Below are 22,428 nucleotides of genomic sequence, written 5' to 3'. Positions count from 1 at the left end.
GAACGAACGTATGCCAAATGTCCTGGGTGCTATAGACTGCACTCACATTAAGCTGAGACTAACTAGGGCAAGAGGACATGTGTTGTTACATCGCCGCCACACCTATTTCACCAGTGTGCTAAGTTTAAGGCAGGACTAATGTGAGAGGGATGGTCGATTGGAAAGAACCCATTACTCTGGTTATTTACTCACTACACACCTGCAAATGTTGTCATACAAATCTATTTTTTAGTTAAACATTATAAGGGACTCAGGGCATGGATGTTTCTCCAGACTCCATTGTCGCTTCCTGATAGTCCTGAAGAGCACAAGTATAATGATGCACATACAGTACAGATGGAGCCAGCGTTATCTTTGCTGGCTGAGGCGCAGGTGTTCACTCCTGGCGTAACTAAGCAATCTGTCTGCCTATTCACGCTGGGAGTGCCCGGAGATGCTTCACATTGTAAGTGTGTCTGTATGGGCGCGCACACCCACCCGGACGGGGGAGCTCCCCATTCTACATCAAGGCGCATGTGCCTGTCCAGACGGAGATGCTCACAGTGACTAGGTGTGAAAGAACATACATTTGGTCTATTTATATCTATGTTCCGTTGTTTTGATAGATCTGGAGGGACGATGTTGTAAAGTATTGATAAGATCTGTGACGCTGGGAGTGCACTACTATTATGCAACGCGCAGACAGCAGGTGGGGCTACTGGTTTCAACTGTGAGCACAGAGAGTGGAAGGCAGGTTAGGACTTCAGTGATAGCCAACTACTTCACAGTAAGTACAGTATATTACACATTACTATTTATGATTTCACTAAAAAGGTGTTTTTACCAAACTCTACATATTACCATTCTGCACAATGAACCCATTATAGAAACAGCATACCCTCCAACATGACCCGCCCCACTAGGTACAAAATGCTCTGTTTCTGGACTTCCCTCTTAATTTATTTTTGCCATCACCTGTGAAGAAACAGCTTTCTTATCATTTAACTAGTTCAACACAGGTGATGGAAATCATAAATTAAGAGGGAAGTCCAGAAACAGAGCATTTTGTACCTAGTGGGGCGGGTCATGTTGGAGGGTCTGAAACCGTTCACTGATTTGTGTGTTCCCTTCACTTTAAATGAATGTGTCACCTCACCTGTTGTTAACTACTTATCTTAGCAAAATCAACACAGATGATGGTCCCAACAAATCAAGTTTGTAGCTCAGGTGCATAGCATTTATGCCCTCCTGAAATGTGTGCTACTGACAGTTCTGAAAGAGTGCATAGCATTATACATGACATTTTAACATGAAGTACTGTATGTGACTGTATTTGGCTCATACACGTTCACTAGTATGTTAATGGATTTTCTCATTTGTCCCACTGTCACCACAAAAAAAAAACACTTTACACTTCTTTTAAGGGTATCGGTATACGTGACTGGAGGGCAGGACACCAGCAGTCAAAATACCAATGCTGGCATCCTGATGGGCATAAACTTGAAAGGGGCAAGGTAAGTATTCTAACCCTTACCCCCTAACCCTCACCTCCGCCTTATTGCATATACCTAACCCCCCGTTTTCACAGCCTAGCTCTAACCCTTCCCCCTTAGTGCCTAAACCTAACACCACCAGGGGTGCCTAACACCCCTCCCTGCAACCTAATCCCCGGAGCCTAACCCCATCTGGGTGGTGCCTCAACCTAAGCCCCCCCCCCCCCCCCACTAGAGCTAAACCCTAACCTTCCCAGCTATACTTACCTTCGGGATTCTGGCTGTCGGGATTCCACATCAGGATATTGACCCTGTCAGGATTCCTGCGTTGGTGTTCTGACAGGTGTTGGGATTCCGGCGTCAGGATCTTGAACGTTTTCCCACTTAAGGTATATTATGTTTCCTATTAACTAATTGCATTTGAACAGGTTTTACACTGATAAATAATAAATAAAAATACAGCTTATTTCTGGTTTTAATTTTAACACACCAGCATAACATTTTTGTCCTTTCACATTAAAGTGGTGTTACAGTTTGGAAAATAAGGCGGAAACAGGGCTCAAACAAAACTCACATTAACTGTAACCATAAAAATAATGAACAGGTGATAAAAGCATGTAACAATGTTTTTTTGCAGCATACAAATATACAAGAAATACAAAATCAATTAAAAATATTTTTATTGCGTGCTTTACAAAAATGTTTTAAATGCATAATAATCAGCATAATATTAAGACCAAAGCTTTATAATCAGCATAATATTAACAATACTTTTTTCAGTATCACAAAATGAACAATAGGGTTGTTTTTTAAGAGTTTATAAAAGAAAATAACATTAAGTGCTTTGGTTTTACCATATAAATTAATGTGACTTAAATAAATTTGTGCAAACCAAAGAACCAAAAAATGACTGTTTTGCGCTAAAATACTAAATGGTGCATATATGAATGAAAACTCTTGACTCTTTGAGGAAGCACCCAGGTGCAAAACTAGTTAGAGGGAAAATTTGCTGATTCTACAAATTCCTACAACTGATGGTGATCTGGTCCATAAGCTGGGAACCAAGGACGGCCAAACGTGACTCCTTAAATCAGAAACCGCTGGCTGGGTCTTCTGCAATGAGGATGCGGCCAACCAGCTGACGGGGAGAGTCAGATCTGCACAGCCGTCCATATACAAGCGGCACCAGCTTCCCGTGCTCTGTTGAGCGGACATAGACAGGTGAGAGACAGCACCACACACCGCTGAGTGCAGCGCAAGATCCCGCAAAGCAGCCAGTTGGGCTGCAGTGGTAAGCTGCCATACATGGCACATATGCAGCAATCACATTACGGGACAAGTGCTCTCAGGATCGTTTGCACATAACGTGGGACACCATACATAGTGCCACTGCTTGTATATACAAGGGACTGCACCTTAAAACTGAAAAGCATACGAGTGTGCAAAAGTTTTCATACCATTTTAAGAAACTTATATATTATGGAATAATAAGCTGTGTGCATACAGCATACATAGGTGTGCGCAGGGGGGGTTCCTGGTGCGCACAGGCACTCCCTAATGTCTGGCACCCGGATCTCACATGCCTGATGCAGCAATCACCGAGCAGGCAGATTACTGTCCCCTCTGTGCTGCACCCTGTCAGGACTGCATTACTGACCGGACGCCTGGGTCAATCAAGGGTGCCACTGCCACTGGCTTTCAAACTCCCGGCTCCACCTCCATGTACAAAAACAGTGTGATGTAATGAGATTACGTCATGCTGCTCGCACGCCCACCCGTCACACGCTCACCTCTTTCCTTCTATGCTATGCCAACGCCAGCCACTGAAGAGGAGCAACATGCAGCTTCCTCTTAGGAAGACAAGTTCAATACTGGCAGGCGGTCGGCAGCAACAGTGACACGTCATTCGTTTGTCCAGCAGCGGCAATACTAGTCTGGAACTGTCAGTGAGTGACTGACTTGTAAGTAAGCTGCTGCAGCTTGCAGGGGAAAGAGAGGGGGAGCCAGACCAGGCTGAGGAGGAGCAGTGTAATTGCAGCGATTGCCATCAGGGGTGTTTGTTTGGTGCACATCACAACATCTGACAATGAATCTTTTTTATTAGGATTGGTACAAGGGTGGATATTTTATATGCGTTGACCATCAATAGATGGTGCTAGACACGCCCGAAAGGCGGTGCTAGACACACCCCTCCGACGGTGCACCCCCTAATAAAATGTGCTGCGCACGCCAGTGACAGCATATGAGTGGTAACCACAATTTGGGACAGCAATTTTAAACACAGTTGTTTCTACATGCAAACGTTTTCATACCATTTTAAGAAACATATATATCATGGCACAATAAGCTGTGTGCATACAGCATATGAGTGGTAACCACAATTTGGGACAGCATCTTTAAACACAGTTGTTTCTACAACATCTATATGGATAACATTTTAAAGTTAAATTGCACTTTTTTATGAAAGATGTATACTTAAGATTGGATACTATCTAGAGTGTTCATAAGTATTCATATTACATGTGGTAATATATATCAGGTGTTTTCCATTGTTATAGCAATTAGGAAAAGTATTTGATGACTTGTACACATGAATTCTATATAGTAAAAGCAGAACGTTACCCAATCTTTTTATATATATATTTTTTATTGAATAAATAAATCAGATGGTTATATATTATACCGGAGTTTTCATTCATATATGCACCATTTAGTATTTTAGCGCAAAACAGTCACTTTTTGGTTCTTTGGTTTGCTTTAATTTCTGAGGTGGAGATCTGTGGCTCTTCATCATCACTAATTAAAATAGCTGTGTGCACACAGACACAGCTGGACTGGTTTTTTGCAGCTCATAGTATAAAAACGAATTGAATTTATACAATTTAAAAACATACAGCGCCTGAATTGTGATTTTTGGAGTTCTGTTAAATAAATTTGTAAACAAAACCAATTAACTGTGTATTATATTATATTATATATTATTAACTTAGATCTACTATTTCTATGTGTTTTTTTTCTAGGGGAGGCTGAAGAGCCTCAAGGACCACCTTTCGTGTGGGCCCCGTGCCTGGCTGGTGTTGGTGCAGGTGAGAGGTTGGAACCACTACTGGTAGTACGTGAGGCATCAGGGAGGTGACTAACAATTTGCTGACATGCAACAATGAGCGTTATATCTGTAATACATTTTTTTGAAAGTTGGTTTGTGCCTCTAAAATTCTGTACATGATCCCAAAATTATTTAACACATTTTTGTTGAAAATACAGATATTATCATTCAGAAGTAGTTATATTTTACTTAAAAGCAGGAAATTGGCATTCATTTATGAAAGATTGCTGTTACATTTGAGCAAATTGCATGATATCTGCATCAGATGTTTACTTTGTGTATCAAATAGAACCAAATGCCAGCCATGGAATGTCGCTGAGGGTGTCAGGAAGGAGAGGGCAGCATTAGTAGCTGTTTGTGTTGTAGGCCTCTGTAAGTTCTGGCTGGGAGGGCATGGAGTTTGGGCCTGTGGTGTTGTGGTGTGATGGCATACAAAGTAAATATGTCTTTCTGCAGCAGGGTACATGGGGTCCACAGGGAACATCGGGGATGTAGCTGGTGAATCAGGAATCCGGGTACTGAACAGTTAAAGCTTTCAGCATATCCCAAGATGCACGGCTTCCCTCCTCTATAACCCCCCAGGCAGGGCTAGCAGTGCTGTAAGTCAGAGTGACTTCAGAGCTGCAGCTCAATTAACTTCCAACCAGCGCTGAAACTCTCACTTGCTGAAGCCTCTCAAATGGGTACTTGAGGCAGGGGATGCTCGCTGTTATTAGCACACGCTGTGGTGGCGAAAAAAGGACTGCGTGGCCGTTACTGGGGAGGCAGGTAAGAGGGTACCCTCTGCGGGACCCATGGCTAAATCGTGGTCCACATGATCTGGGGAGATGGACCCCACTATCTCTTTCCTCACAGAGACTGGGCGGCCATCTTACAGCAAGGCAGCAAGCAGGTCGCTGGGATTGCTATGTCTCCCTGTAAAAATGCCAGAACAGGCCAGGATTTTACATCACTTAAATATCTTACCTGCCTTATAATCATGGGTAGTCATAGGCGTTTCTATCATGGGTGCAATGTATATGGTGTACACCTGCCCCTGGGTTCAGGGAGGCAACACAGCATACACTGCACCCATATTTTAGTATTCACCTCTCCGGAGTTCAGCGCTGTTGCGCAAAAAATCACGTCCAAAACTACCGCCGTGCATGCGCAGTATGAATTTTGTCACACTGCCGGAGCCTACAGCACTGTGGAGAGGAAGGGGCCCACCCGGAATTTGCACACGGGCCCCCTCCTCTCTTAAAACACCCCTGGGCTTAGTAGTTAATACTGTAAGTGTTCATTGCAGTTATATTGTATAATTTTCTGTATTGTGTGTGACAGTGTGTGCTGATTCTGCTGTCTGGTTTCACTTTCAGTGTATCTCAGATAACTATCACTGCTATTCTATAGCCTGGGCTAAGGTGCTGTTTGGGTTAGAGCTCACAGAATATATTTATATCAATATCTTTATATCTGTTTTCAGTCACATACTGCTCTGTACTGAATCTCCTGTGTTACTATCATGCAGAGTTTCATCAACAGGTTTATCTGAGGAGGATATGATAAATGATGGTCTCTGTGCTAATTGTTACACACCTCATAGCCAGTCTGCTGCATCTGCCCCCGTGCAGGAGCCTCCATGGGCAGCCTTTTCAACACTGTTCGGTACTTTGGTGGAACACCTGTGACACTACCTCCAAATATGGCATCTATTGTAAATCCACCTTCAATGGAAACTTTGTCTAATCAACTACAACAACTGAATCAGTCCCTGACTAGACATAAGGCTCCAGCAGGACACAGACGTGTCTCTGGTCACTACAAGCAGGCTACCTCATCCTCCCAATCCACTGTTCTCTATAATGTTTCATCTGAAGCGTAGGGGGAGCATACATCTCTTTCTGACACATACTCCTGTGTTGCTGAGGAAGAAGCCCCTACTTTAGTAGATGTCCCTGCTCCTGTAGATGCTATAAAGCAGATTCTACAGCTCACCGCGAGGAGGAACCCACTACGGTGGCTAAGAAAACGGATATGTTTAAAAAGTAGAAATTAATTAAGACTGAATTACCTCATTCTTATCATTTACTGGACATTAGGCCGAAGCCCTGACCCACTCTGGGTAAAAAGTTCCCATTGTTTAAACGGGCTCTAGCTCGTTATCCTCTGCTGGTAGATATCTGCAAAAAATGGGAAAATCCACCTCCGGTGGATTCTCATGTCACCCGCCTCATGGTGTCATCCAATCTGCCTGTTACCACTGTCACCTCCCTGAGGAAAGCAACGGATAAACGTATTGAAAGTTGCCTGAATCTATTTATTCCCTCACAGGGGCTATACATAGACCCACTATGGCTGCTTCTTGGGCCACAAAAGCTATAGAAATATGGGTACAGGCGCTTGAGGAAGTGCTGCCTATGGAGGTTTCTGATGAAGGCAGACTGTATCTGACTCACATTAAAACTGCTACTTATTATATTCAGGAGCATCATCTAAGACTGGAGTGTTGGCCGCCAAGGCGTCTGCTATGTCCATTCTGGGACACTGTATTATGTGGTTAAAACATTGGAAGGTGGACCTACAGTAGATTCCAAGAAAACCTTGTAAATTCTTCCCTTCTTCCATTCTTTTTGGGGAAGAAATGAATAAAATTATGACTTCCTTGGCAGCAGCCAAGACAGCCTTTCTACACACAACTAACCCTTCTCAGAAGGCTAAATGTACCTCCTTTCGCCCACACGGAAAGGCTAGGGGACAATAATTCCTTAGACAATCTCGCCCTTCCAAATCTTCTAAGCCCAAGGCCAAACAATCCTGGGCAACCTGTCAGCCTGCCACAAAAACAAACAAGCCTGCAGCCTGATGGGACAGGTATCCCTCTGGTGGACCCCAGGGTGGGAGGCCAACTTCTGCACTTCGCTCGGGTTTGACACACAACCACTTCAGACACTTGGGGCTAGAAGTTGGCAGAGGCTACTACTCAACCCTGTTTCTGGTTCCAAAGACCTCAAATCCTTAAACAAGTTTGTGAGAGTCTCCAAATTTAGAATGGAAACTTTGCACTCCATAGTTCTGGCCATGGAACCTGGGGACTACATAATTTACCCGGATATACAGGATACGTATCTGCATATTCCTATTGCCACTTTGCATCAGCAGTTCCTTAGGTTTGCTATTGGCAACCTACATTACCAATTCCAGGCTCTGATGTTTGGACTGGCTACAGCCCTTCGCATCTTTACCAAGGTCATAGTCGTTATGATGGCTCATCTCCGTCGCCAGGGTATACGGATTCTTCTGTACTTAGACGACTTGCTGATTCTGGCGAGCTCATGGGAGGTTCTCCTGAGTCGTCTTCAACTGATGGTGGCCTTCCTGCAGGCCCACGGTTGGCTGATAAATTGGAAAAAGTCCTCCCTAGTTCCATCTCAAAGCATGGTACACCTGGGGGCACTCCTAGATACTCACGGTCAAAGACTGTATCAATTGCCAGACAAAGTTCTGAAAATATAGAACAGGATACGTCACTTCCTTCATCGTCCCCAGGTGTCGATACACTCGACAATGCAAATTCTTGGCCTGATGGTGCTGTCTTTCGACATGGTTGAGTATGCTCAGTTTCATTCCTGTCCTCTGAATTGTTTGATCCTTTCCAAGTGGAAAGGCCTGCCTCATTGGATCAGATCTCAAATGATCTCCTTGACTCCGGAGGTTCATCTGGCGCTGATCTGGTGGATCCAGGACCAGCGACTGAGCATGGGCTGTCCTTTCTGGATCCCCGACTGTGGGTCCTTCAAACAAAGGATGCCAGTCTCCGCAGCTGGGGAGCGGTCACAGAGCAGCACTCTTTTCAGGGACATTGGACCAGGGAAGCATCTCACCTTCCAATCAATGTTTTGGAGTAGAGAGCAGTGTTCAATGCATTGACCCTGGCTCGACCTCTTCTACAGAACAGACCAGTTCAAGTCCAGTCGAACAATGCCACAACAGTGACTTATATCAACCCTCAAGGCGGCACTCGCAGCCGCATGGTGATAATAGAAGTGTCCAAGATTCTGCGTTGGGACGAATGTTATCTATCGGCTATATCGGCGGTATTCATCCCGGGTGTACTCAACTGGGAATCAGACTTCCTCAGTCATCAGGATGTTCATACCAGAGAGTGGGCTCTTTATCCCGAGGTCTTTCAACTCCTGGTAGACAGATGGGGTCTTCCAGACATGGATCTCATGGCCTCTTGACACAATCACAAGGTTCAGGTCTTCAGATCTAAAACCAGGGATCCTCAGGCAGCATTAGTGGATGCATTGGCGGTCCTGTGGTCCTTTCGCCTGCCTTACATCTTCCCTCCAGTGTCGCTTCTGCCTTGGGTCCTTCAGAAGTTCAAACAAGAAGTAGGAAAACTAATTTTAGTTGCTCCAGCATGGCCCAGACATCACTGGTTCTCAGATCTCCAGGGCCTCTCTGCAGAGTGACCCCTTCTACTTCCTCAACGACGGGACCTTCTACATTAGGGCTCATGTCTTCATCCGGACCTTGCCCGGCTGCCTTTGATGGCGTGGCTCCTAAGGACCAAAGGATTTTCCGAGGCTATCATTCAGACTATGCTGAAGGCCCGCAAACCAGCCTCTGCCTGTATCTACTATAGAGTGTGGCACACTTACTTCACTAGGTGCACTGCTAAGAATTTGATGCCAAAGTTCTGGACTTCCAGAATTCTGCCATTTCTTCAAAGAGGTTTAGACTTAGGTCTTCGTCTTGCCTCTCTCAAGGTACACATTTCTGCCTTGTCTGTCTGGTTCCAACGCAAGATTGCCTCCATTCCTGATGTACACATATTTCAGCAGGGCATTTTTCTCATTCAACCTACCTATGTCCCTAAGGTGGCTCCATGGGATCTGTCTGCTGTGTTGGAGGCTCTTCAAGAAGCCCTATTCTAACCTCTTGACTCTGTGGACCTTAAATAGCTGACGGCCAAGGTTCTTTTTATACTGGCTATTGTCTCTGCAAGGAGGCTTTCGGACTTAGGTGCATTGTAGTGTTGTCCCCCCTTTTTGATTTTCCACCGTGACAGGGTGGTTCTCCGAACTAGACATGGTTACCTTCCTAAGGTGATTTCCTCTTTTCACCTTTACCAAGAGATTGCTGTCCTGGCCTTTTTGTCTTCAGACTTGTTGGTTAAAAAAGAATGTTCTTTCGATGTGGTTAGGGCTCTACATATCTACGTGGACTGTACTGCCTCTGTTAGATGCTCTGATGCCCTTTTTGGATTTCACAAGCGTGGCTGGCCTGCTAAAAAGCAGATGCTGGCCAGATGGATTAGAATGGTGATTGCACATGATTACGCTCAAGCTGACCTTCCAGTTCCGGCTTTGATTTCTCTCCATTCTACTCGGCCTGTAGGACCTTCTTTGGTGGCACGATGTGGGGCATCCACCGAACAATTGTGCAAAGTGGCTATGTGGCCTTTGGTACACACATTTCCTAGGTTTTATGCCTTTGATACATTTGCCTCCCAGGATGCTTCCTTTTCATGCTGGATTCTCTTATCTGCTCAGGCGCGTCGCCACTCTTGAAATACTGCTTTGGGTCATTCCCGATGTTCCCTGTGGAACCCTATGTACCCTGCTGCAGAAAAGAAGATTTATGGTAGACTTACCTTTGATGACTCTCTTTCTGCAAAGTACATAGGGTCCACAGGGCGTCGAACCTAACGCACCTGGCCTCTCTGGGTTTGTACAGCATTGGCCTCTGGTTCCCTTCTCCTGTCATGAGAATGTGTCTAACATCTTTCTTCTCTCCTTTCTGCTTCCTGAAATGAGTGTGTTAACAAAACTGATGGCCTGTGCCTGGGGGCGGGGTTAAAGAGGAGGGAAGCCGTGCATCTTGTGATATGCTGAAAGCTTTACCTGTTTGGTTCCCAGATTCCTGATCCACCACCTACAACCCCCGATGTTCCCTGTGGACCCTATGTACTTTGCAAAAAGAGAGTTATAAAATGTAAGTCTACCATAACTCTGCTTTTTTCTTGTGTTTCCACAGGTTCCAATCTTGGTGAGCAAGGCACATCATTCTGTGGATCTAAACAGTTTGTAGGTCAGTATGAGTGAAAGGAGGATGTACACTTGTACACACAGCACAATGAGCAATTGTGGTAACTGGGTCAAAAAATACAAAGAAGGCCACCCCCAAGACCCCAACAGTTTACCACTCCAAAGTGCATAGCTTTTTTTTTTTTTTTTTTTAACAAATGGAAAGGATGAAGTATGATGGAGTATTCAGCATTTAAAACAACAAAATTCTGGAGTTTATCATAACAAACATATAGCTTAAAACACACATTTTTCAAGAATACTTTTTTTCCAACATTATTTGCAGATTTTTGGCCTAAACTTCTCTACTCTGGAAGTTTTAAAATTGTTCTATCATTTCAGACATGTCACCAGAAGTTTGTGTACTCAAAGGTGCTTAAAATCAAATTTGACTGAAGGTCAACATGTTAAGACTTTTCATTCTTTTGTGTAGATAGATACTCACCAAATGGCTTCGCACATGAAGGTGCGTGTTGGCCTTCCAGGTGCAGATCCTTCTTACTCTGAAATGATGATGCCTACAGTGGAGGCTGGTATCTGGAAAATGTGCCTTAAAGAAATGAAGCATGTTAATAGTAAAAGAAAATGTTGTTTTGGGAGACTTACCACAACACAATCCAGTACATATGTAGCCACGCTCACCGTGGCTTTGCCTAGGAGTAGGTGTGCCTCATTTGCCATGATGCGCATGCCCGGTGTGCTCATTCATCTTAATTGAACCCATGGCCATTCACTTTACATTGGAGTGGCAATAGTAGCCTGGCATGGCCTATCGCGGCTGCGCCTAGCTGCGGTGGGAGTGCACGTGGACGTTTCCCAGCCATAGTGAGCGTGGCTACATCTGTACTTACCAGGCTGATCGTGCAGCTGCTTTGGGGTGGGCTGCATGCTTACTTCTTCCCTTTCCAACTTCTCCCTGTGATGTGTTATAGAGTTGGGTGGGATGGGGGGGTGGATTAGAAAAAAAAATTGTATCGTTTTTAAAAATGTGTTATGTTGTTAAAGTTTGTTTCTAACAAGCCAAACAATAAAACTTTTGAAAACATCAATGACAGGTGAACAACGTACCATATAATGGGCTAGCCATTACCACAGTAGACATGTAACTTAGGGGGTAATTCAAAGTTGATCGTAGATGTGCTAAATTTAGCACATCTACGATCATTTACTCTGACATGTGGGGGGACGCCCAGCATGGGGCTAGTCCACCCCGCATGTCAGGCCCTACACCCCCCCTTTACAAGAACAACAGCGGCGATGCTTTTGTACTTGACAAGTAGCTCCCTACCTGCGCAGCTCCTGCGCAGCGCACTGGCAGGGAGCTACTTGTCACATACCGGGTCACAGCGACTCCAGCACGGTCCAGGCACACCTACGTTGCCCAGAGTGCACCCTCGAAACAGGGCGGCCGAACGCCGCCGGCCCATCCCTTCCTGCCCAGCTAACGCCTCTGCCTGTCAATCAGACAGAGGCGATCGCTGGGCTGAGATGCCGATAGCATCTCTAGAATGCACATGCGCACTGCAGCACATGCGCAGTTCAGACCTGATTGCCCGCTGTGCGAAAACGCACAGCAGAGATCAGGTCTGAATTAGCCCCTTAGCTATGTATAGGCAGTATGTTCATTATTTTGCAGATGTCACAGAGTTGTAATGCATTTATTGATGGGTAAAACACAAAAAAGGGCCTTTAATGCTGACAGTAATAAAGGTAAAGTTTGATTTTTAAAACAAAACAAATCCAAGATGTCCTCATAAAAAGGTTGCATGGACACATACATATGCTATCATCACTTATTGACATGAACAGCCCAACATAAAGCACAGTTTATACTTTGTAAAGTACAATGCAGATCTGGCATAAAGTACACAGTTGTTTAAAAATTACAAAAACAGCCACACTGATCACATTAAACTAACATGAGAAAGGGTATCAGACTAATACTCACCCTGTTTGGAGGGGCATCTATGTCGTTGACATGGAGCACCTCAACCAACTTTGGGGGAATTATCACATGCAGTGGCTCTTCATACTCAGCCATTCCTGCTAGAAGGGGGGGGGGGGGGGGGGGGTTGTGCCAATCTGCCTATTCAGGCAGGACTCAGTTGCCTTCTATTTCTTGACCTGGCTTTTTATGTCATTAAAACATATCTTGGCCAGGTCCACAGTGGGCCCAAGCACTTCAACTCATTCAAAATTTTGCTCCGCAAAGCAGCCTTCCTGCGGCTACTGGTCCTGGAGTAGCGGCCAAGCAGACTGTCATAATGCAGCATAACTCCCTTAAAACTTAAAATAACACAGGACAAAAATAAACCACACTTTTAAACTGACCAAGACAACAGAAAATTACAACAATTGCAGAAAACAATAGCCAATTTTCTTCTCTAACCTCTGTACAACCACCATAATTACCACTCTACCACAAATGCCACCAATGCTGTTGTTCCCAGCGATTTGGGGGTGTTTTTATAACAACATGGTGATGTCACTGTAGCATGGGCAATTTTTGTGTTTAAGAATCTTGCTGCATTTTGGTGACTTGTTATGCGAATTAAGGTGCGAATTGTGGATCTATTTGATGTGCGACTTGAAGAATGATTTGCTTTGTGTTCACATACAGTACGACTTCTGAGTCATCCTACTTCAAATAATAAGGCATTCAAATGCGACTTCAAAAGCAAATACCCATGTGAAAACGACAAATTTGACCCATATCGCACTTGCCACAATGCGACTAAATACACCATTGAAAGAAAAAGATTCAAGTAAAAACGCTTGTTAGTAAATGTGCCATATTTGTTCCAGCAATTAAGGGCAATAAGGTGTGATTATGGGTAATTTGTAATCTCCCCCCAAAACATTTCTTACTAATTTTCCACCAAGTGTTTAACCAGTTGGTTGTTTATTCATAAGTAATGTGAAGTGTAGAGGCATACTCACGGTTGCTTATACAGGATCCCACGCATGGAGCGGAGCACATAGGTCATAAGCTGGTGAATGTATCAGGCAGGGTGCGCTGATTTAAATCACACAGTTTTTTTTAAATCATTGATTTAAATCACATGATTAAAAAAAAATCAAGGTGTTTAATGTATTGTTAAAATTAACTTTGAAAATTTACATTTTTGACAGTCATGTTTCAATAATTCAGTATATATTACCATTACTAGTCTACATCTAGGTTTTTACTGGTAATTGGCATAGGCATACTGTGCAATATGGACCATAGTCCTTTGACCTTTGGTTAGCTGCTCTACTAATAAAAGGTCTGTATATATAGCTATTGCTTGCTGACCTAATTTAATTATGACCCATGTGATACAAAGAGGCACAGGCAACAAAGGGGGTAATTCTGAGTTGATCGCAGCAGGAAATTTGCTAGCAGTTGGGCAAAACCATGTGCACTGCAGGGGAGGCAGATATAACATGTGCAGAGAGAGTTAGATTTGGGTGGGTTATTTTGTTTCTGTGCAGGCTAAATACTGGCTGCTTTATTTTTACACTGCAATTTAGATTGCAGATTGAACACACCCCACCCAAATCTAATTCTCTCTGCACATGTTAAATCTGCCTCCCCTGCAGTGCACATGGTTTTGCCCAGCTGCTAACAAAGTTCCTGCTGCGATCAACTTAGAATTACCCCCAAAGTTAACAAAGTTATCAACAATGGGCTGAATAGAAATGCAGAACAATTAAAGCCCATCTAAATAGCCATTGACAAGGTTCAAAAAGATAGCTGCGCCATTTCCATAGAATTAGAGGGTAATTTGAAGCAATTAAGGACCCTGTTCAGGTTGGATTGCAGATTCTGCTAAAAAGCTGAATCTGAATTGTTTCTATGTGTGCTGGGAACTGCCCAGTGCAGGGCAAGGCTGCCCAGCGTCTGCGAAGGTAGATACACCGTGGCCATTATTTTAATCAGAGCGGCTGCATGTGACATCACAAAGCTGCCCTGAAAATGATCTGGCCACGTCTGCATTGGCTGAACCACTCCCCCGCAATGTTGAAGCGCCACCCCCCTTCCTGACAGCTACTGTGAGCACACTATGAATGTGAATGCATGCGCTGTGCAGGCACAGCATACGCACAGTGTACCGACAATGACTCGATTGCAGTTTCAGGACCAAGCTGAATGAGGGCCAAAATCTGGACAAAACCATGCATTAATTATATTTTTTTGACAGCTATAATCAAGTATTGGGACCTGCACATTATCTTGCTTACCTGATGGACCCACGCTACAGTGGTTGTTGTTTAACTACTTAACTGACAATTTTTTCCACGAAAAACCGCTCTTAATAAGTGAATTAGGTGAAGAATATGGATTTAACCCTATCCAAAATAGCTTTTGCCCCCAAACATCGAAATATCGATCAGGAACATTGCAACCATCAGAACATAGAAAACATCGCATCCATTGAGGCTTTCATTTTGAAAGCCGGGACAGCCTCCAGATACACGGGGGGCCTTGGGAGGGTTAATTTACACTCACCAGCAGCTGCTATTGTCTGCTGGAGAAAGGGGTCCTGCCGTGATGACCGATCACGCCTATGGTGTGACCATACCAGGCAAGTGTTTAACTGCAGAAGAAAAGTTAGAAGCTCTTAAGTTTGCCAAAGAAAAGAAAATCAACATTCAAATGCCCTTCTACCAACACCAGTCAAGTTCCAAGGAAAAACAACCACATTTAATGACCTCTTGTTTGACCATGATGTTGTGTCAACAGTGGCACTAATAGATTGGTGGAAATTGCACATTGGTTCAGAAGCTGTAGCTGGTAACGAAAATATAATTGTAACAGTAGAGCAATTGCTAACAGCTGCAGCATCATTAGCTTCAGTAGAAAAAATATTTTCAACATTTGGTTTGGTGCAGTCAAAACTGAGAAACCGCTTGGGTACTGACAAAGCTGCAAAACTTGTAACATAATTGCTGTTTCTTTCCTTTTGCAGTTTGTGATTTGTGTGTAGTTTGCTGTGCCATGCCATGATTCATGATGACACTGTCAAGTCATTTAAATTAAATATATTAAAGTTACAGTATTTTAAAAGAACTCTGTATTATTGATTTTACTTGGGTTTTTTGTTTACTTGATCAATTAATTTTTTTTTTTTTAAATATATAAGAAACAGATTTAAATAAAAAAAAGGGAGATTTATGGTAGACTTACCATAGTTTAATCTCTTTCTGCGAGGTACATTGGATTCCACAGGGAATACATTGGGGTGTAGAGTTGGATCTTGATACGAGGCACCAACAGGCTAAAGCTTTGACTGTTCCCAGGATGCACTGCACAGCCTCCTCTATAACCCCGCCTCCAGGCAGGTTTGCTTATTCGCAGGCCAGACACATTTGTGAAAACCAAGAAGTACAAACAGGGTATCTGACCTCCTGATAGAGGCAGTCCTCTCAAAGTAGATACGGAGAGCCCGTACCACATCCAAAGACCGTTATTTGGAAGACAAACCATAAGAGATAAAAGCTGGAACCACAATCTCTTGGTTAAGATGGAAAGAAGATAACACTTTAGATAAATAACCGGGGCGAGTTCGAAGAACTGCTCGGTCACGGTGAAAAATCAAAAAAGGTGGACGACAGGACAAAGCGCCTAAGTCCGACACCTTCCTAGCAGAGGCAATAGCCAGCAGAAGCATGACCTTAAGCGTAAGGCATTTAAGGTCCACAGACTCAAGAGGTTCAAATGGAGACTCTTGTAGGGCATTTAAGACAACAGACAGATCCCATGGAGCCACAGGAGGGACATAGGGAGGCTGAATCCGTAAAACACCCTGAGTGAAAGTATGAACCTCAGGAATAGATGCGATTTTCCTCTGAAACCACACTGACAAGGCAGATATATGAACCTTGAGGGAGGCAAGACGAAGACCTAAATCTAGGCCTTATTGCAGAAAAGCAAAAAGCCTGGAAGTTCTGAACGAATAGGCATCATATATCTTAGAAGCACACCAGGTGAAGTAAGAGTTCCAGACCCTGTAAGAAATCCATGCAGAAGCCGGTTTGCAGGCCTTCAACATAGTTTGAATAACCACCTCGGAGAATCCTTTGGCCCTCAGGAGTGAAGCTTGAAGAGCACACTGTCAAAGATAGGCTGGCCAGGTCCGGATAGACAAAAGGGCTCTGAACGAGGAGGTATGGGCGTTGAAGCAGTAGAAGAGGATGCTCTATCAATAGACCCTGCAGGTCTGAGAACCAATGCTGTCTGGGCCATGCTGGAGCGACTAGAAGTAGTATACCTCTTTCTTGCTTGATCTTCCATAGTACCTTGGGCAGGAGTGACACTGGAGGGAACACGTGTGGCAGCCGAAAGTTCCATGGAATTGCCAGTGCATCAGTGAACACTGCTTAAGGATCCCTTGTTCTTGATCCGAAGACTGCAACCTTGTGATTGTGTCGAAACGCCATCAGGTCCACATCTGGTAGGCCCCACTTGCCCACTAGGAGTTGAAATACTTCCGGATGAAGACTCCACTCTCTGGCGTGACCGTCCTGACGACTGAGGAAATCCGCTTCCCATTTGAGAACTCCAGGAATGAACACTGACGATATTGCTGGCAGATGGCGTTCCGCCCAACGGAGGATTTTTGATACTTCAATCATTGCCATGTGGCTTCGAGTGCCGCCTTGATGATTTATGTACGCCACCATGGTGGCATTGTCTGATTGTACTTGAACAGGCTTGTTCTGTACCAGAGGCAGGGCAAGCGTCAACACATTGAACACTGCTCGTAATTCCAGAATGTTTATCGGGAGGAGAGATTCCTTCCTGGTCCACCGATCCTGGAGAGAGTGTTGCTCCTACACTGCACCCCAACCTCGCAGACTGGTGTCCGTTGTCAGGAGGACCCAGTTGGAGATCCAGAAGGGACCGTTTCTGCTCAACTGTTGGTCCTGTAGCCACCAGCTCAGTGTCAGATGAACCTCCGGAGTAAAGGAGATCATTTGAGACCTGATCTGATGAGGCAGGCCATCCCACTTGGAAAGGATTAACCTCTGCAGAGGGTGGGAATGAAATTGAGCATACTCTACCATGTTGAAAGCTGACACCATAAGGCCTAGTACTAGCATCGCCGAGTGTATCGACACTCTTGGGTGAGAGGGGAAGTATCTGGTCCTGTACTGAAGCTTCAGGACTTTCTCTGAAGACAGGAACAATCTCTGGCTGTGTGTGTTCAGCAGTGCCCCCAGGTGCGCGATGCTCCGAGCAGGGACCAGCAAGTACTTTTTCAGTTGATGAGCCACCTGTGGGCCTGTAGGAATTGGACCGTCAGTCCCAGATGACTGAGCACATCTTGGGAGTTCGCCAGGATCAGCAAGTCGTCCAGATATGGTAGTATCCAGATTCCCTGACGACGGAGAAGGGCCATCATCATGGCCATGACCTTGATGAAGATCCAAAGGGCAGTGGCCAGTCCAAATGGCAGAGCCTGGAATTGATAATGTAAGGTGCAAATAGCAAACCGCAGATATTGCTGATACGATATGGCAATAGGTATATGCAGGTAAGCATCCTGTTTGTCCAGGGATACCATATAGTCTTCGGGTTCCATGGCCAGCACAATAGAGCGCAGAGTTTCCATACGGAATTTGGACACTCTCACAAATTTGTTCAATGATTTGAGGTTGTGTATAGTCCGGAAGGACCCATTTGGTTTCGGGGATAGAAACAGGGTAGAATAGTATCCCCTGCATCTCTGGGACAGAGGTACCGGCACTACCACTCCTGTGTCCAGGAGGGATTGCACAACCAAGTGAAGAGCTTGCGCTTTCAACGGATCTGAAGTGATAACCGTCGAAAAGAACTGGCGAGGGGGACGTCTCTTGAAAGAGATTGTGTACACGTGAGAGGCACCCAGGCGTTCAAAGTGGTCTTTAACCAGGCCTGGGTGAACTGCAGAAGTCGGCCTTCCACCCTGGTTTCCCCCAGGGGTGGCCCGCCCCGTCATGCAGCAAGCTTGTCTTGTTTGGAAGCAGGCTGACGGGCAGCCCAGGATTGTTGAGGTTTGGGCTTAGTGGATTTGGAAGTATGAGCCTGTCTCAGGTACGCATGATCCTTTGATTTTCCTGGGAGTCGAAAGGAACGAAAAGTAGTACTCTTTGCCTTCGGTGCAGAAGGATTAGTACTTAGGAGAAACGCAGTCTTAGCAGTTGCAATTCAGTCACAATCTCATTCAGATCCTCTCCCAAAAGGATGTCTCCCTTAAAAGGGAGCACCTTCAAGGTCTTTTTGGAGTCTAGGTCCACCTTTCAGTACCTTAACCATAGAATTCGGCAAGCTAGTATAGACATAGTCGACACCTTGGCTGTCATTACATCTGCTTCAGAGGCCACCTCCTGAATATAGTGGGAGGCTGTGGTAATATGAGACAGATATTGTCTGGCAGTGTCAGAAATATCCTGTGGCAGCTCATCCTGAATTGGCTGAACCCATGCTTCAATTCCTTTTGCAACCCAGGAGGCTGCTATAGTGGGTCTATGTACAGCACCGGTAAGAGAGTAAATAGACTTCAGGCATCCCTCCACATGCTTATCCGTCGGTTCCTTCAGTGAGGTGACAGTGGTGACAGGCAGAGTAGATAACAACACAAGACGGGCAACATGAGAGTCCACCGGTGGTGCAGTTTCCCACTTGTTACTCAACTCTGCAGGGATAGGATAATGAGCTAGCATTATTTTAGACAGAGAAAATTTATTTCCTGGAGACGACCAGGATTCCTGACTTATGTCAATTATATGGTCAGAATGTGGTAAGACTACTTTAGTAACCTTCTGACATTTGAACTTATCAGGTTTCTTGGACGCAGTAGTGGGATCGATCTCATCACCAATTTGGAGAATCAGCTTAATAGCTTCCACTAGGTCAGGAACATCAACCTGGGTTGTAGAGTCTTCATCAGAAGCGACTGTATCAGTGTCTGACGGATCAGTATATTCCCCATCCTCATCAGAAGAATTATCTGAAATATTAGTGGATTGTGAGGATGGCCAGCTTAGATGACCCCTTAACCCCAGAGGGGCGTGGGGTAGACTTTTGTCTAACCAAAGATTGATTTAATTGTTGTAACTGAGTAGACAGAGTGTCCGCCCAGGGCGGATTAACTACAGGGACAATTTGTGGCTGCAATGGCACAGGAGGTCCCACAGGGGGCATAAGACGTGTCACAAGCGTATTCAGCATACTTGAGAACGCTGCCCAAGGTGGTTCCTGATTGGCCACAGGTGCTGCGGGCTGACTGGGAGATGTATGGCACCCAGTGCCTGAACCATCATCTAAAACTTCCCCCTCAGGTAAATCCGTGGTGTCAGCAGAGCATTCGTGGATTTCCCGCCCTGTGTGGTAGACGGGTCTGGGACTCAGGGTCGACAGCAAAAAGGTCGACACACCTTAGGTCGACGCCAATTGGTTGACACACCTTAGGTCGACATGGACAAAGGTCGACATGGACAAAAGGTCGACAGGAACAAGGTCGACGTGGGAAAATGTCGACATGAGGTTTTTTTGTCGTTTTCTTCGTAGCGTGACCGGGAACCCCAATTAGTGCACCGCTTCGCTCGCCATGCTTCGGGCATGGTGCCTTTGCTCCGCTACCGCTTCGCTCGGCACATATTACCGTTCCAATCGTAGTCCACGTGGATCGTTAAGTATGAAAAGGTTCCAAAAAAGAAAAAGTCGTGAAAAACTCATGTCGACCTTTTTACCATGTCGACCTAAGGTGTGTCGACCAATTGGCGTTGACCTAAGGTGTGTCGACCTTTTTGCTGTCGACCTGGAGTCCGGATACCGTGGCAGACATTATAGGGAATGTAGCCTTAGAGCATAACAGTACAATATAGCCAGACAAACACAATACCTGCGAATAACCCCCTGATTTATGCGACAGTAAATACAGGTCACATACAGAGAATGAAAGCGGTATGAGGTGACTGAAATACACAGTAAAAAATACAAAACAGTATATACTGTGTAGCACTATATATATATATGAGACTCTGATGCACCTAGCCCCCCAGGGTACAGAATATAGTGATAGCAAGAAGTGTGATAAACGAGAAATAAATCCACACAGCAGCTACAGGCACGCTCAGTCACAGGTACAATGCAGAAGTTATTACAGATAAACAATAAAACTGCAATGGACTAGTAAAACTACATATAGATATGCATGTATGTATATAGATATCAGGGCCGGATTAAGCCTTCAGGGGGCCTGGGGTACTTTAGATAGGGGGGCCCTCTTATCAGAACTACCCCCCTGGTTATGTCCATTATGTGTGTGCCTGCTCCTCCCACTACAGCAATTCGCTGTACCCACATCCAGAGCCAGATTTAGACCATCAGTGTAGGTCCCCCCTCCCTCAACTGCATGCAGTTTCACACACACATACTGCCCCCATAGCTGCACACATACATACTGCCCCCATAGCTGCACACACACTGCCTTACTGACATGGACACCTCTTACTGACAGATACCACTTACTGACATGTCACAGACACATCTTACTGATACAAACACTGACACACATACACTTAATGACACAGACACCGCTTACTGACACAAACACACTTACTCACAGACACCCTTACTGACACAGGCAACACTTACTGACAGACACCCTTACTGACACAGACAAACACACCTTACTTACACACAACTTACTGGCATATGCATACTGAGAGCCACCCCTTAGTGATACAGATACAAGTTACTGATACAAACATTTACTGACACCCCTTACTGACACAAACACTTACTGAAACACACACTTATTGACACAGAGTCCACTTACTGACAGATATCCCCTACTGACACTATTTACTGACACATTATCATACATATTTACAGGCACACCTTACTGACACAGAGAAAACTTACTAACACAGATACCCCTTACTGACACACACAACACACTTATTCACACAGATACGACTGACTGACTGACTGACAGTCTGACATAGACACCACTTATTGACTGATACCTCTTACTGACACACAAACCTACTGACATGCACACACTAACACAAACACACTTACTGACACAAATACACACACTGACCCAAACACACTTACTGACATACACACTTCATGGCATACATTCACACAGAAGATGACATAGCCTTCATGATATGTCCCCCCCCCCAGCCCACTGCTGCACAGTGCACACTGAAACACATGCTACTGGTATCACTGTGCGGGATTGTCACTCGCCTTTTCAAAATCCAGATTTCTTTACTTGTTTGACCTTTGCCACTTTTTATCAGCTGCAGTCAGAGGTCTGTTCATTCTCTGCTTCAATCCGCTTGGTCTGTCTCCCTTCAGAGAGACGCTGGGAGGAGGTGTGGTCTGCTACTGGCTGCTACTGCTGTACACTGTACAGTAGCTGCGTAACCCTCCGTGCTGCCACTCAGCGATGCAGCGTGACTTCAGTGTGCAAGACAGCAGGGGGCGGTTGTGTCAGAGGCAGAACAGCTCTAGCTGGGGCAGTGGCAAACGCAGGATTTTCGTTGGGGGGTTTCCGTACATGTATGTACTGTATGCTTATATATATATATATATATATATATATATAGTTACATACATATACAGATGCAGCAGTGCCCGGCACTCTCAGCAATATTCACAATGGCCCATGAGGATTTAATAGCAGACATAGTGGAGGTGGCACTCAACGGACATCATAAGGCAAACAAAAATCACTGTACCAACCAGATGTACAGCACTAACGTTTCGGAACATTAAGCCTTCATCAGTGAACTC

At 44.9% G+C, this 22,428-nt stretch overlaps 1 protein-coding gene across 5 annotated transcripts in view; it reads right to left on the bottom strand.

Annotated features, from left to right (window-relative positions):
* Positions 1 to 22,428, bottom strand: part of ARG2 (arginase 2) — a 926,201-nt gene that overhangs the window by 564,175 nt on the left and 339,598 nt on the right. For 4 of the 5 annotated variants that reach the window (XR_010190474.1, XM_063947808.1, XM_063947807.1 and 1 more), the window contains exon 5: positions 11,098 to 11,202. The exons of the other annotated variant lie outside the window; for it this stretch is intronic. Coding sequence is in view for 3 of the 4 variants with exons in the window: in XM_063947808.1 (XP_063803878.1) it covers positions 11,098 to 11,202 (105 nt within the window). In the remaining variant the exon portion in view is untranslated. The remainder of the gene's footprint in view (positions 1 to 11,097; positions 11,203 to 22,428) is intronic. 5 annotated transcript variants of the gene reach the window in all.

The sequence above is a fragment of the Pseudophryne corroboree genome, chromosome 12, assembly GCF_028390025.1.
Source record: "Pseudophryne corroboree isolate aPseCor3 chromosome 12, aPseCor3.hap2, whole genome shotgun sequence".
Taxonomy (NCBI): domain Eukaryota; kingdom Metazoa; phylum Chordata; class Amphibia; order Anura; family Myobatrachidae; genus Pseudophryne; species Pseudophryne corroboree.
This window is presented reverse-complemented; position numbering and strand designations above follow the sequence as displayed.